This window comes from Urocitellus parryii, chromosome 3, assembly GCF_045843805.1.
Source record: "Urocitellus parryii isolate mUroPar1 chromosome 3, mUroPar1.hap1, whole genome shotgun sequence".
NCBI lineage: Eukaryota > Metazoa > Chordata > Mammalia > Rodentia > Sciuridae > Urocitellus > Urocitellus parryii.
The window spans coordinates 93,015,888-93,033,071 of NC_135533.1; the positions used below are offsets into that span (position 1 = coordinate 93,015,888).

A 17,184-nucleotide genomic window follows, 5' to 3' on the forward strand; every position below is an offset into this window, starting at 1 on the left:
AGACTACTATAGGACAAAAAGAAGATACATGCCTAGGTGTTTTCACCCTGTATGGTAAAACACTGGCCTTCAGAAGCCCTCTATCACAAGGTACAGTAGCACATACCTGTGATCCCAGAGATTCGGGAGGCTAAGGCAGGGGTATTGCAAGTTGAAAGCCAGCTTCAGCAATTTAGTGAGACCCTAAGCAACTTAGTAACACCCTGTCTCAAAATCAAAATAAAAAGGACTGGGGATGTAGCTCAGTAGCAAAGTATCCTTGGGCTCAATCCCCTATACCAATAGAGAAAATTTTATCTCCAGTATTTTTAAACAATCACCTTTGTTACAAAAGGGCTTCATTTCCAGATGACTCATCAATCACTTGTCATATTACCCAAAATAAGGTCAGTTGAATATTACAAATTAATATAATCTTGTATTATATGGCTTTTGACAGCATTTTGTTACTCAATCAGTGTGCTATATATCTTCTTTTCCATTTTGATTTGTTTTTGGTTTTGTTCAAAATCAAAGGTGCTAGGATCAAACCCAGTGCCTCAAGCATATGTTCTACCACTAACTTCACTTCCAGCCCTTCTCTTCCATTTTGAAAACAATAAATATATACTTAAGTATATACTTATATATATACCTAACATATATATTTAATATATATATATATATATATACTTATATAGTTTATATATATACTTATATAGTTTTCCAAGCAAATATTATAATTTACATATTTGCTGGTGATAGAACTCAATACCTTGAGTAAATTAACAAATAATATAACACTGATGATAAAATGAGATTCTGACGCTGGATTTTGTAGCTTAAACCAGTGTAGTCATTGTAACAGTGTGCTGATTTTCCTAGTGGTTCAGAATATGGTCTTTGGAATGAAGTTTGTCTGGTTAAAATCTTGGCTCAGCTTATTAGGAGGGTCTGTAACCTTGACAAAGTTACTTAATTTATTTGTGCTAGTAATACATACTTCAGAGTATTGGTGTGAGGACTTTAAAAAATACATGTTTTGGGGTTGGGGATATGGCTCAAGCGGTAGCGCGCTTGCCTGGCATGCGTGCAGCCCGGGTCCGATCCTCAGCACCGCATACAAACAAAGATGTTGTGTCCGCCGATAACTAAAAATAAATATTAAAAATTCTCTCTCTCTCTCTCCCTCTCTCTTTAAAAAAAAATACATGTTTAGTGCGGGAACAGTGCTGGATTATAGTAAACAGCCTTGGTTCACTATTATTATGGTTATTATATTCAATATTATCTTCAGCTCCTATAGAAATACTCCATGGAATAGTTAAGTGGGGAAATATTTGGACTCATTAAATTTGTATTTCCAAAGTGAATTTAATATTACTATAAAGTAATTAATTTTACATTTTAGAATCAACATTTTAGTGGTTTTGGTATAATAAATTCTCTTCATTAAAAGGATATGAGAAAGCAAAGAGACCCTTTCAGACTTGATTCCATCTTCAAATAGCATAAATAGTATATACATCTTATTTGTCTTATTCCTCTAGTTGCAGTTCCACCAAGATGTTATATTTAGATTATATTAAATCATGACTGTGTCAGAAGTGGATAAGACATTAAATGAAAGCAATTTCTAAAACACTAAATTGTTTCAGACCTGAAATATAAAACAACCAGTTTGTTCTACAGTTATTGCTATTTTAAAGCTGAATAAAGGAAATACATTTCCACCAGTATTCATAATCACAATAGATCAAGTTCTGCTAACTAGAAGAACATGGGCATCTGAGATATCAATGAGTAGCGAGGGAATAGGGAAGAGGAGGGCTTTTTTTTTTTTTTTTTTTTTTTTAGCTAAAACATCTTTATGAAGTTTCTGACTGATTTTTTAAAATTAGGTTTTCCATTTCAATGAAATGCTGAATGCAGGGCTCTAGAATCATTTTAATTAGTCAAGTACTATAGAGAAGAAATGCAGAAACTAGTTTGAAAAATGACTCGGTGTGTTAATTTGAAAGGGACTATAAATTTCAGGCTTGCACATTCTCAAATGGCTGTTTTAAGTTTTATTATACTATAGAAATTACCTGCCAAACTATCTATATCAGGGTATGAAACACACAAGAGTTGCTTTTTAAATTGTGCAGAGAATTAAGCTAACAGGGGTGGCTCTACTATATTATAAAGGATCTCTCCTCAAACTTCCAACTTCACTTACTGAAGTATCAGGAGATCCATTTTGCATTGCAGACCAGATTAGAATACCAATTTTCTAATAATAATAATTTTATTTTTTATTAACAGCTTATTCTTGGGCTTTTAGGTTTTTTCCTTCTTTTTTTTTAATAGTACCACAGATTGAACCCAGAGGCTATTTACCACTAAGCAATATCCCCAGCCCTTTTTTTAAAATCCTTTTTTTTTTTTTTTTTGGTGGTGGCCGGAATTATAAGAGTGTGCCACTGTCTTTAATAATACTAACATTATTTTAATCATATTCTATCTATAATGATTGTTATGCTTTGGAGAAAATGATTTTAATCAATGTAGTTTCTAATCCGAATAATTTTCATTGTGATAGAATCTATATTTTCCTCCAAGGCAGTAAGTAGTTCTCAATTTTGCCCCTTAGGGAACATGTGGTAATATGTGCACACATTTTTGGTTGTTACAACTCTATATGCCTATGGAGGAGAGAGAGAACAATCCTCTACAACAAAGAATTTTCTTGTCCAATGTCAATAGTGCTGAGGTTGAAAACCTTGCTCCACAACATAAACGGAGGGTGTTTTTAAGTAACTTTCTACATTGTGTTTTAATAAAGCAAATCACATTAAAAAAATCTGATGCAAATTTCAGTAGCCTCATATCTTAGCTCCTGTAACTGTCTATGCTTCCTGTCAACATAACAATTATATAAATTGCAGCAATATCATGACTGCATCAAAATCAGCTCTGTATTTTATAACACTGAATATCAAATTAAGTAGTATAAAATCAAGATCATAAATATTTTCACTGGAAAGGAATTTAGTTTTTCAACTAAAAAACTCACAGAAAAAGATGATTAGGTACTGCAATGTCTTAAAGTTAAAAATTCTGGCCTTATTTTGATACCAGTTTGGGGATTAGTATTTCTCTTTACTATGTAATTCATCATGGATGAGAGCTGTCTTGCTTGCAGAAATGTTTTCTTGCAGAATCAAATGCTAGTGAAATGACCTAAGAAATTATTTTAATGCTATGAAACTCGTTAAAATGGCTCATCTGTATAGCTATTTAAAAATAATCAATGGCAAGTAAACTTTTAGGCCTGGTACCTAAACACCCAAGCTTTTTGCTTATTAATAATATGGACTCAAAACGTTCTCAGCGTTTAAAAATAAAAGCATACACAAAAAATAAACCCAGTATACTGAAATATACCGATGTATTCTTTTGCTTAGCTCTGATTTTTCTGAACATTCTAGAAAATTATAAAGCCTAATTATACATTAGTATGCTATGGAATAAGATTAAACAATACTTAGGTTGTACATCTGTAGGACTAGTAACTGGTCTATTACATTACATTCCACAGTTTGTGCTTACTGATTATAAGTGACAAAAGGAAATGGGCCCGTTTTCTGGTTTCACTCCACTTGTGTAGCGCCAGCTCCTCCTGCACGCCCGGCGCCGTTCTGGGCGCGGGCTCCAGTCGCTGCACCGCGAGCCGAGCCCACATCCTACAGTTACCTCGCACTAGGACAGCCTTGACCCCGACAAGCCACGCAGTGCCTCCGGTGCCTGGACGGGCAGTGGCCGACCGCGCCAGCACCCAGGGTTGGCGCTGCCCTGCACTCACCCGTCACGCGAATGGACTCCAGCATCGTCCCACCGATGCCGGGGACCTCCACCGGTCCGGGCCTCAGGGGCGGAGGCGCGCAAGAGGTTGTTCTCAGCGACCAGGAGCGGGATAAGACTGTATGGGAAGACGAAAACGTGCGGACACAGGGCAGCGAGTAGCGCTACCTCCAACCGCAAGGACTGGAAGGTGCACTCGGCGGTTCTACAGTGGCAGCGGCTGTCGGAACCCGCCACCATGACGTCGCACCTCCCCCAGTTGCTAGGAAACGTTCCCCGCGGTCCGCGCGTACTGCGCTTCACAGAGCCTGCGCGCCGCTTGGGGCGCTGGTGAGAAAGAGGCCCGGCTCTTCGGCAGCGAGAGAAAAGGGAACTACAACTCCCGGTGCGCACAGCGCAGGCCCGCGTCGCGAGAGGTGACGAGCGATGCCTGCGACCGGGTCTCTGGCCAATAGGATACAAGCGTTTTGACGGATTGTTCCCCAAGGAAGTTCACAGTTCAAGGAAGCTTAACTCCGTGATGACTCCTAGATAACGGTAGCTGATAATCAGCCCTGTGAATTGCAAATTCAATCTCCTCTGCCCTTCAAGTTAATTTACATGGCGTGAGAAAACTGAAACAACTGGTAAGAATGAAGATGCAAGAGGTTCAAAAACATCCAGTTCACAGTTCTCCAGCAAACTTGTCCTCAATACCAATTTTAACTTGTGATTGTGCAATTGAAGTCTGGATGTTACTCTTCAGTTTATTACAGTGGCCTTTCTTACCTACAGGGGATACTTTCCCAGACCCCCAGTGGTTGGTTACTTGAAACCATGGATAACACCAAACTCTGTTTATACTGTTCTTTTCCTGTACACACACACACACACACACACACAACATACATATGGGATACAGTTTACAAATTGAGCACGTAAGAGATTAATCAAGAACTAGTAATTTAATAGAACAATTAGAACAATGTAACAAAATTGCAAACATCACTATTTAAATAAGTTAAATAAGGGTTACATGAACACAAGCACTGCAATACCAAGAAGGTGATCTGATAACCAAAACAGCTACCAATGGGTGGGTAGTGTATTCAGCATGGATATGCTGGATAAACGATTGTTTCATATGATTTAAAACATGAATTGATTTCTAGAATTTTCCATTTAATGTTTTCAGATTTCAGTAGACCACAGGAAACTGTGGAAAGTAAAACAAGTGGATAAGAGGACTACTGCATTCATTTTTAACTTTAAGGAATGTGGTACCAGGAATTGGACTTATTGGTATTCTACCACTGAACTACATCTTCAGCCTTTTAAATTTTTATTTTGAGACAGTATCTCACTCAGTTTAGTAGGCTGACCTGGAATTTGACTAACCTTCTGAGTTAGCCAAGAAGGATTGCAGGCATGCGCCACCATGCCTGGTAGAAAGTCTTTTATAGTAGTTGTACAAAATATGAAAACTGTACCATTCAATGAACATTTTTTGAGAGATTAATGTGTGCAGGATTCTGTGCCAGGTTTTGAGGAACATCAAGGGAAATGAAAAGCCTGGCTAAACTTACAGTCATGAGGAGCTAAGAAGATAGTGCTGGTAGTTGATATTCAGAGAACAACATTTTTTCTTTGCCTTTCCTCAAGATTGAGGTAGGATTTGAAAATAATTGAGGTGTTTCAAACTCAGGGACAAAAGGAATTTCAGTATCATGAGTGTGATACTCTCAGAATTACAGAATTTGTGAGAGGTTTTTTTTCATTACTTAGGAAAGAACAGTAAAAATTTAATTGTATCACAAATATGGGATAATCTCAAATCCTATTCTGTCAGGGACAAAAACATGAAGTTTATATCCAAAATACATTCAGAATCCCTCTACTTGCTACCACTCTGCTTCAAACCAGGAGCATCTCTGATCTGGATTCTAGTTAGAACTTCTGAGATGATCTCCCTATCCCACCTTACCCTTTTCAACTCTATATTCTCAAAACCCCAGTGACCAGAAGGACTTTGGTCAAAAGTAAGATTCTGTCACTCCTCTGCTCAAAACCCTTCAAAGCCTTTGAAGTCCTTTGTGACCTAGCCTCCAGTCATCTCTTTGATCTCCACCTCCAGTACTCTTCCCAGCCCTCTCCTTCATACTCCTCAACTATATCAGGCACTGTTTCACTTGGAGGTTTTGTAACATGGGATTTTTCCTGCCTGGGATGCTCTTCCCACAGCTATCTACAGGACTAGCTCCCTCACTTCCTTCAGAACTTAATCTAAATATCATCATTCCATGAGGACTTTTCTGGACACTCTATTTACAATTCAACATCTTTCTTATATTTTGTATTACCTTTTTCTGCTTTATTTTTTCTTTGGCACTTGCTTAACATTGTCTAATTTATTGTATATTTTACTGGTATATCTTGATTATCATCCATATCCATTCCTAGAATAAAATTATCACAAGTTCAATGACTGATTGATAGATTTTCGTCTCCCATTCAAGTACTAATCAGGCCTGACCCTTCTTAGCTTCTGAAGTCAGATGAGATCAGGCAAGTTCAGTGTGGTATGGCCATAACTAATTGATAGATTTTGTATGCTGGGGACTGAACTCAGGACCTCATGCAGAAGTGCAGTGATTTATTTTTGTTCAGGGCTGTATTCCCTGCCTGGCACATAGTAGATAGTCAAATATTTGTGAATCAATGAATAAGTGGACAATAGAAAGTGTATGCATTGTCAATGAAAATCAAACAAAATAAGAGTGATATCAAACATTGCTTTAGATGAAAAAAAATCTGCTTTGAGGTAAAGCACTTGCTTTAGTAACAAGCAATGAATCCTTAGCATTTACATGAACTGTTATTCTTGCAACATACAGTCTTAGGCAAAGAGTTGTAAATGAACAGTGCTGCCAACTTCCTTATACACTTAAAACACTAAAACTTGTTTTTCCAAATTTGTTATAAATATCTATATTACCTTTCATATTTCTAGCTTTTAAAAATCACTGAAGTTTTTTTTTTTGCCTTTGTTGTTTCCTGTTAAATATTTTTCTTGGTCTTTCATAACTTCATTATTATTGTCAGTTAAAAGTTTATAAGAATGGCCAGGTGTGGTGGCATATACCTGTAATCCCATTGACACCGGAGGCTGAGACAGGAGGATCTCGAGTTCAAAGCTAGCTTCAGCAATGGTGATGCACTAAGCAACTCAGTGAGACCCTGTCACTAAATAATACAAAATAGGGCTGGACATGTGGCTCAGTGGTCTAATGCCTCTGAGTTCAATCCCTGGTACCCCACCCCCCCAAAAGAAAACATATATAAAAAAAGATTTATAAGAATGTTTGTACTTCTGATTATACAGAGAAAAGTTACTGATTTTTATATCCATCAGATACAGCCACATGATCAAATTCTTATTAGTTATTTAAGTAGGGTCTCATGAACTTTCTATACTATTTTAATTTCCAACATTTACATAAGTTATTCAGTTTGGGGGATCTTTTTTCACTTAGCAAATATTTCAATGTTGGATGATGATACAAAGTGTGCCTTACCTTTGCTTCAGATCTTTAATTCAGACTTAATTAAAATGACATTCATAGGATCTACCCTTTAATATGCTGTTTGGTTTTTTTGTAAGTAGTCTTGATTAAAAAACCTGATAAAGTTTGGGAAAGTACATTTAATCCTTTGTGAATATTGTCAAATGTCCTTTGGGCATTTTTGATAGAACTGTACAATTCCTCTCCTATAAATTATTTACATAATTAACTACCAATATATTTTTAAAAGAAAAAAATCACTGAAGTTTAAGAACAATTTCTCAAAAAGAGCCTCCTAAAGGATTTTACCAAGTCAGTAATATGTGCAGAGAGTTCACTCTGTATGCTTTTACCAAAGTGCCTAATCATATTGTCAAATATATATATATATATATATATATATTTATATATATACATATATGTATATATTTGAAAAATGATTGTCAAATTGACAAATATGATTGTCATACTGTCAAATATATATATATATATATATATATATATATAAATGATGGAAATTGAACTCAGGGGCACTCAACCACTGAGCCACATCCCCTACCATATTTTGAATTTTATTTAGAGACAGGGTTTCACTGAGTTGCTTGAGATCTTGCTAAGATGCTGAGGCTGGCTTTGAACCCATGATTCTCCTGTCTCAGCCTCCCGAGCTGCTGGAATTACAGGCGGGCACCACTGCAATTGCACCTGGCAATTTTAATTATATTTTACTAGCCTTTTTTTTTTTTTTATCAGTGCTGGAGATCCACCTAGGGCCTTGCACATACCAGGCAAATGTTCTATAACTGAGATACATACCCAGCCCTGTTTTCATTATCTTTTAAAGTAACTAAGATGTGTATTTTCTTCATTCCATGGGTATTTACATACAAGATACTGAGCTCAGTGTTTGTAGAGTACATTGAGAGACATGATGCCTATCTTCAAGGAATATATGGATGAGTACAGATTTTATATGTTTATGTATACACACACACACACATAAAGTTAGACAGTGATGTATACCTACATCTTCAATTTTTATTACACTTAAGAATTCCAAAAATAAATAAATTTGATGTTGCTATATTTAGCTCACTTAGAATATTATTTCATACTTTATAATCATTTTATGCTTACTCTACCAATATTTTCTTCTGGATCATTTTGATTTCTAAGTATCTTTGGTGATATGTACCTTAGAAAGGTATATATCAGTATAATTGAAACTTTTAAAAATATATTTCACATGTATTATTCAAGCACTCTTGCAAACAAATGCATGAATACAAAGAGTCTGTCCAATTTCTTATAAAACTAGCACTGTTATCAGCTCCATTCACTGTTCCCAGCTATATAATTATTCATCCTCATCAAGCTTGTGCATCTGCTTTGTTAATTATTGATTCGTGCTGTGCCTGCTTAGTATTTGCATTGGGTACAGCATCTGCAGCTGTCCAGTTGGCTGCTTTTGAGTCAGCATTGTTTTTGCATACCACCAGAACAATGAACAATTCCATCTTTCTGAGAAACTTCCTTTGATACCTGTTTCAACATGAAACATTAATATTGAGACAAAATGACTGATTTGATTATCAGTTATTCCTCCATTTTCAAAGCACTGATTATAAAATTAAGGGTTATTTAAACTGCCTCTAATAGTTTATGTTGACCCTAAGGATGCCTTTCATCCTTTAAAAAGTTTTACTACATTTAAAATTTCAAACAATAACCAAGAATGTCTTTGTAGTTATCCTACTGAAATATACTCACTTTCCTTTTGTGGTCGTTTTTATGTACAATAGCAACATTGTATTGTGGATTTCTGAATATCTATAATGATTATTTACAGTCAATTTTAGATTTAAAAAGCATGGAAAAAATAGGTGCTTAGATAGAAATATTGTTCATTTGAGTGTGGTGGGATTTTGTTATGGTAAAGGGTTTATTTTTCTTATTAACTACTTATATTAATCTGTGTATTTCTTTTACATGCCACAGAGTAGGATCAATGGTATATGTTGTTGACAAACATTTTATTATTTATGGTTCTGAGAGTTTAATAACAGCACTTTACCACTGAGCTACATCCACAGCCCTTTTTATTTTTTATTTTGAGACAGGGTCTCAGTAAGTTGCCCAGGCTCAGCTTAAACTTGTCATCCTCCTGCCTTAGCCTCCCTAGTCACTGAGATTACAGGCATGTACCACTGTGTCCAACCACTTAATTTACTTTTTATTCATAAATTAATTGATGGAGTTTCAGTATGAAAAAGCTGATTAAACTATATAATAAGAGAATAATGTTTTCTTTTTTAGAAAAGATCAATATGATACAGTTTAACTCTCAGAAGAGGTTTGATCATTTACCATAGTTGAGAAAGTAAAGATCAACCTGCTTTTGCAACTGTAGAAAATAGGTCAAATATTGCGCTTTTCATGACAGAAATTCACTTTGTTGGGAGAACAAGTACATATTATACTTTTAACTGAGAATGTTTATAATTTCTCGAGAAGAGCTCATTATCTTAGTAACTAAAAAGAAATTAGAACATCGAAATGATATTTATTTTTACATTTCAGATGAATTTAAAAGGGCCAGGTGAAGCTTCTAGAAAACACTTTTGACTTTTTCTTCCTATTCTATTGAAAGCAACATAGAACCTCTCCTGTGAAAATGTATGAATTGAGGAAATTAATCTGCAGCCTGCTATTACAAAAGGACAGTTGTAATATTGCAGATTCTAACAAGGATTTACAGAAGGCTTAGGGCAAACATTTAAAAAAAGGAAAAGAAAAGGCATCCAGGGAATAGTTGGTAGAATTGATTTTTCCTTGGCATTTTTGTTTGTTTGCTTTCAGTAAAGTTTGCTTTCAGGATGCTGTATCAAGAGAAAAGAGGGGCTGGGATTGTGGCTCAGAGTGAAAGCGCTCGCCTTGCACACGTGAGGCACTGGGTTTGATCCTCAGCACCACATAAAAATAAAGACTTTTTTTAACATTAAAAAAAGAGAAAAGAATGTTTTCAGTAAGTCTATATTCAGGAAAATAAAAAGCATCAAGAGAAAACTAAATAAAAGAATGCTTTGTGAAACCATCTCTGCCTTTTTACCTCAATGAAAATGGTTAGAACAGCACCAGATTCCTGGCAAATGGGATGCTTTGTTGTAAATGATTAGAGGGAGGAAGGATACTGTTTTAATTAGCTAAAAAGTCCTTAATTATATTTTTGAAGAAACTAAGATGTCCATTAATGTACTCCAATACAAAGACATTACACTATTGTTAAAATATTAAGTTCCTATTTTCTACAAGGCAAAAAGATGATGAAAAAGACATGATACCTACCTATAAAGAACTTTCTAGAATTGTTTACATATATATATGTAAACATGATGTAGATACACCAATCAGCCCTTGAGCACATACAACAGGGATGTTATGGTGAGTAAATGAGAGTCCCAGTTCACTTGGAACTTATGTTTATGTTGTAGTGGGATAAACAAACAATGGTCAGGTTAACAAAACAATGTGATTTTAGATACCGACAGGTTCAGTAAGTCAGAAAAGTATGCTAGATGGTAACCTGGAGTAACAGTTCCCAGGAAAGGCCTCTTTGAAGAAGTGACTTTTGGGCTGAGAGGAACCTGCCTGGGTGTTCATCAATGAATGAATGGATAAAGAAAAGCTGGAATATATACACAATGAAGTCTTATTCAACCATAAAGAAGAATGAAATTTTGTCATTTGGAGGAAAATGGATGGATCTTGAGACTATTATGTTAAGAAAAGGTCAAGAGTCACATGTTTTCTCTCCTATGTGGAAGCTAGAGAGGAAAAAGGAAAACAAATGTGAAGCAGGGGCATGAATCTAATGAAAATCAAAGGGGGAAATATGGAGATCGGTAGAGGAAGGGACCAGGAGATGGAAAGAGGGGAGGGAGGAGGGAGGGAAGGGCTGAGAAGTGATATTGGCCAAATTACATTGTTATTTTGTGTAAAATACATATGTAATAACAAATCCCATCATCATGTACAACTATAATGCACCAATTAAAAAGAAAAGATAGTTCTGTAAGGAAAAAAAAAAAGAAGAGGCCCCTCATCAGATACCAAATTTGTTGGCATGTTGATCCTGTACTTCCCAACTTCTAGAACTATGAGAAATAAGTTCCTGTTGTTTATAAGTTAAAAAAAAAAAAAGACAAAGACTCAATCATAGAGACTTCTAGGGAATGAGTATTCTAGGAAGAGAGCATTGCAAAGACAAAAGGAATGATCTTGGCCAAATGAAGGTCAGTGCTATGGTGTGGATGCGATTTGATTATGTCCCCCAAAGGTTCTTATGTTGTAGGCTTGGTCCTTAGTGTGGCAGTGCTAGAAGATGGTATGAAACCTTTAAGAGGTGGTATCTGGTGGGAGGCCCTTAGCACCCTTAGAAGTCATTAAGGTAGTTCTCATGGGACTTCTGAATGGTTGAGAGAGAGAGTTGTTATGAAAGAAAAAGCCTGGTGTCTCCCCAGCCTCTCTGGCTTATTTCTGTTGATGAGATATTCCCCTCCTACACATGCTCCTGTCATTGTGGTGCCACCTACCATGAGATCCTCAGTAAAGCCAAGCTGATACCAGCAGGATACCCTTGAACCTCCAGAAAGTGTGAGCTACAAAAACCTTGTTTCTTTCTAAACTAGCCTGTCTCAGATATCTCATTAGAGTAATAGAAAACAAACTAACCATAGTTAGTATGGTTGAAAACAATACAACAAATAGAAAACAAACAATCATAGTTGGTATGGTTGAAGTTCACTAAGCTGGGGAAAAGTGTTACGAAAAAAGATCTGAGAGGTAGTCATGGGCCAGGCTCATTATAGTAATAGAAGATAAACTAAAACAGTTGGTGTGGTTGAAGTTCACTAAGCTGGGGAAAAGTGTTAAAAGAAAAGATCCAAGAGGTAGACATGGGTCAGGAAAGGATTTTAGACTTTATTCCAAGTGTGATCAGAAGCCACAAATGGGTAATGCTAATTCTCAGATGTGGTATGAGACCATAAAATTATTTATTTTATTTTTTGGTGCCAGGGACTGAACCCAGGGGGACTTAACGACTTAGCTACATCCTCAGTACTTTTTATTTTGAGACAGGGTCTCACTAAATTGCTTAGGGCCTTGCTAATTTGCTGGGGCTGTCCTTGAACTTGCAATCCTCTTGCCTCAGCCTCCCAAATCACCAATTACAAGTGTGCATCAGCATTATCTCAGGTATTTATTATGGTATTAGATAGTTAGCTAACACACCTGGGAAGGACCAATGGCAAGACTTGGAAATCTTAGTCTGGTCATAGTCTTATCTACTATTCTAAGGGACTGGATTAGGTAATCTATAAATTCCATGCCAGTTCTTATATTTTTAAACTCCATTTTCCTTGGCCTTATTTTCAGCTAATATGATAAGTTGCTTTGCATGTGGTTTCATAGAAAAGGGTAGGGTGAGAGGTCAGGATTAACAGTGGGTAGGGCAACAAAGCCACAGCTGGAACATTTTTTAATTCAACTAAAAGTTGGGAAAGGGGAATGGACTAAAAGTTAGGGTTTGAGGGAGGGACTTGTAGGTTTAGTGAACAGTAATGAAGAAGATATGAGGAATTAAGATTAGAATGAGGTGCCAGATTTGGGGTTTGAAATCTTGGAGATGGGGCATTTCCAATAATTGATCAGAGTCCAAGTATGGATGCACTTGTAGGCAAATGAGTAGGAGAGAAGTGAGGTCAGGGTATGTAGGAGGTTGTGGTTCCTGAGAATTCATTAACATAATACTTAAGGGCCTACTAAGTGCAGGTATGGACAGGACTGAGGAAGACAATGCTCTGGTTTAAATGTGTTCTCCAAAATGCATGTGGTGGGGCCTACTGGGAGATATTGGGTTTTAAGGATTCCACCTTCAGGAATGGATTAGTGACAGATTTAAGGGGCTGAGGCTGCAAGTTTGAGCACTTGCTTTCTCATACATGTGCTCTCTTATCCTTCTGCCTTCTGCCAAGGGTTAACATAGAAGGAAGGACCTCACCAGATGTGGTGCCTTGACCTTGGACTTCCCAGCCTTCAGAACTGTAAAAACAAAACAACAAAAAACTTTGTTCTTTATAAATTACCCATTCTCAGATATTCTGTTATGGCAGAAAAAGAACTCAGACAACTTGGGATCATACCAGACTGTAAGAAGCAGGAAAGAGAAGAGTGAAAGTGGATATTATGAATTCCAACATTTGGAAGAGTTAATAATGAGTAGACGAACCATTGAACTGTGAAAGCAATAACTATGAGGACATATGTCAATGGGATTCAACGAACTTAGTACTTATTGTATCGAATGGAATAAATTTTATTTTTAATATTCAATAAGAGGACTTGGATATTTAAGAAACACTGGCTGCTGCTATTTTACAATATTTAAGAGTTACTTTACTGAGATAGCTAAAAATTAAGTTTCGTGAAAAAATCTTTAAGTAGGTAAGGAAAATTAAGTTATCAATATAAAAATTATGGTGTAAAAAGAACATTAAAGAATTCTGATTTATGAAAGGATTTACTTTGGTCTTTTAAATATGAATTCCCTTTGTGAAAAATCTTCTTTTTATATTCCCCATTAACTGCAGGGAAATGTAAAAAAGAGATTGAAGCTGTATACATATTTGGAATATTCTACTAAATACAGGAGATATGCCTATAGATATGCAATGAATTTTGGGAAAAAAATCTATGGCTCAATAAATGTCATTAATTGCACAGACTGTAACAAAACAGTTTTTTTCAGTAACATGTAAGTAACAACTTTTGACGGTTCTTATTTCTTCATTATAATAAATGTGTAAAAGAAGTGGCCCTTCAGCCAGATAACCTGAGGTAGGGCACTTGTGTTCCATCCTTCTTGCCACTGCTGTATTGTTAGGTCTTGGCCTTTTCCCTCCCTGTAAAAATACAAATATTTATGTTATTGTCTTATATTTTTCAATTAAATGAGAGTGTGTGTGAGAGTATTTTTTAAAATTAAGTATATAGTGTTTAGAATGTTCTTGCTGAATTGATACTATCAAACTATCAAAGTGTTTTTCAAGCACTTTACCAATTTTATCTGTAAAACACAGTAATGATGATTTCCTTTGTTTAAAAGGAAAAGTCAGAAGGAGCAAATCCACATTTCCAGAATTAACTTTAACCTCTAATTATCTCTGTTTTAGACCTTAAGCTTTGTTCTTAATAAATGTGGTGTTTTAAAAAATAATTTGGCAGCTGGAGATGTAGCCTGGAGGTACAGTTCTTGCCTCTGATGCATGAGGCCTTGGGTTCAATCCCTTGAAAAAAAAAATAATATAATTATTAGTATTTGGGAAATTGTATGATTTTTTAAATTTAAAAACTAGATTGATGATTTAGATCAATCACTTAATTTCTTTGTATTTCAATTTCCTCATCTCTAAAATTGGAATAATTATTATGCTTACATTTATTCATTCAATAAATATGTACTGCATCATGTGCCCAGAAGGTTCTGGGATACAGCTATAATAAGACAAGTCCCTGCCTTCTAGAGCTTACACTTTAGTAGGAAGAGAAAGAAAATAAACATACATAACTAAAATAACATCAAATGGTAAAGGTAATGAAGAAAATAAGTCCAAGTAATAGAATGGAAAGTGATCTGCAGGCACATGGGATGGGGATGGCTACCCATCAGAGAAGTCCTCTTTGAGGAAGTAGCACATGCAAGCTTAGGCTCAAAGAATAAGGAATAGATGTTGTAGACCCAGAGGAGCAGTGAAAAGTTCTTCAGGAAGGAAGATAGTTGGCACTTTTTTTTTTTTTTTTAATGACCAGAAAGCAAGGCCTAAGGCTGGAGCCTAGTTTAAAAAAAAAAAAAGAAAAAGAAAAAAAAAAAAGGGCATTGTGATATATTGGGAGGATTTTAGGTTATTAGGAAAGTAGGGTCCAGATCATGTAGGGCCTTGTAGGTATGATAAGAGTATTTTGGTATTCTATTCTAATTGCAATGAAAGACATAAATCAGCTCCACACAAGGAAATGACATTGCATAATTTATATTTTAAAAATATTCCTCTTTACAAGTAAATTTGTGAAAACTAATTATATCATTTATTAGACTTGCTATAATTAATTATGCTCCGATATATCAGTAATAGTTTAAAATTATAATTTTACCCTTTTTTGTGGCACTGAGGATTGAATCTAGAGCCTCATACATAGAGTAAGTGCTCTTTGACTGAGCTACATTTCCAGCCAGCCCTATAACTATAATTTTAAAAATACAGATTATGGGGCTGGGGATGTGGCTCAAGCGGTAGCGCGCCCACCTGGCATGTGTGCAGCCCGGGTTCGATCCTCAGCACCACATACAAACGAAGATGTTGTGTCTGCCGAAAACTAAAAAATAAATATTAAAAATTCTCTCTCTCTCTCTCTCTCTCTCTCTCTCTCTCTCCCCCTCCTCTCTCACTCTTTCTTTAAAAAAATAAATAAATAAATAAAAATACAGATTATAAAGGCAACAACAATGACAAAAATATATAGGAACAAATATAACAAGAGTTTAAAGATCCTTATAGAAGTATGGATAAACATTTTTGTAAGACATTAAAGTAGGACTAAATTGATAAAGACATACAATGCTCGGGCTAGGGTTGTAGCTCAGTGGTAAAGTGCTTGTCTGGCATGTGTGAGGCACTGGGTTCAATCCTCAGAACCACATAAAAATAAATAATTAAAATAAAGGTATTTTTAAAAAAAGATATATAACACTCATAAATATGAAGATTTAATATCACAAGATGTTAATTCTTTCCTTATTATGTGATACATTCAGTGCAAGTATAATTTAAAAATTTGAAAGGGAGTTTTTTAAAAAAATGTTTCTTTATGGAGTTTGAGAGTCTGATCCTGTATTCAGGTGGAAGAACAAGGGACACAATAAACTTAAATCAGTTTTGGATTTGCTCTACTACAAATCAACATTTACAATCAAGACAGCATGGCTAAGATATAGATAAATGCACCAGTAGAAAAGAATGAAGAGCTCCAACATCATAAATCTGCATGTGCATGAACTTTTTTGTGTGCGTGTGTGTGATGGGGATTGAATCCAAGGACTTGTACATGCCAAGCACATACTCTTTTACTGAGCTCCCTAAAAGTTTTAACATGTGGTAAAAGTAGCATAACAGGTCAGAGGAAAATAATGGACAATTTATAAACTGCTACTAAGACAACTGATTATCCACATAAAATACAAAATAAATCAGGTAGCTTAAGAGAAAACCATGAAAATCTATAATTTAAAATATTTAGAAGAAAACAGGTGCAGTGGAATGCCTGTAATCCCAGCAACATGAGAGGCTGAGGCAAGAGGATTGCAAATTGGAGGCCAGCAATTTATCCAGGTCTAAGCAACTTAAACAAGAACCTGCCTCAAAACAACATATAAAAAGGACTGGGAATGTGGTAAAGCTCCTCTCAGTTCAATCCTCAGTACCATAAAAAAAAGATAATACAGAGGAGAATTTTTTATGAATTCAGGGTAGGAAAGAAATTATTATTATTATTATTATTATTATTATTTGGGGTACCAGGGACTGAACCCTGGGGTACTTAATCACTGAATCACATCCCCAGCCCTTTTTAATATTTTATTTAGAGATATGGTGTCACTGAATTGTTTAGGGCCTTGCTAAGCTGCTGAGGCTGGCTTTGAACTTGTGATTTTTCTGCCTCAACTGCCTGTGCTTCTGGGATTACAGGTGTGCACCTCTGT

The 17,184-nt window shown here is 35.7% G+C and overlaps 1 protein-coding gene across 1 annotated transcript in view; it reads right to left on the reverse strand.

Annotated features, from left to right (window-relative positions):
* Positions 1 to 4,009, reverse strand: part of Matcap2 (microtubule associated tyrosine carboxypeptidase 2) — a 52,451-nt gene extending 48,442 nt beyond the window's left edge. Inside the window, exon 1 of the mRNA XM_026387618.2 lies at positions 3,827 to 4,009. Coding sequence (XP_026243403.2) covers positions 3,827 to 3,851 — 25 coding nt within the window. The 5' untranslated portion in view covers positions 3,852 to 4,009. The remainder of the gene's footprint in view (positions 1 to 3,826) is intronic.
* Positions 4,010 to 17,184: the final 13,175 nt, after the last annotated feature.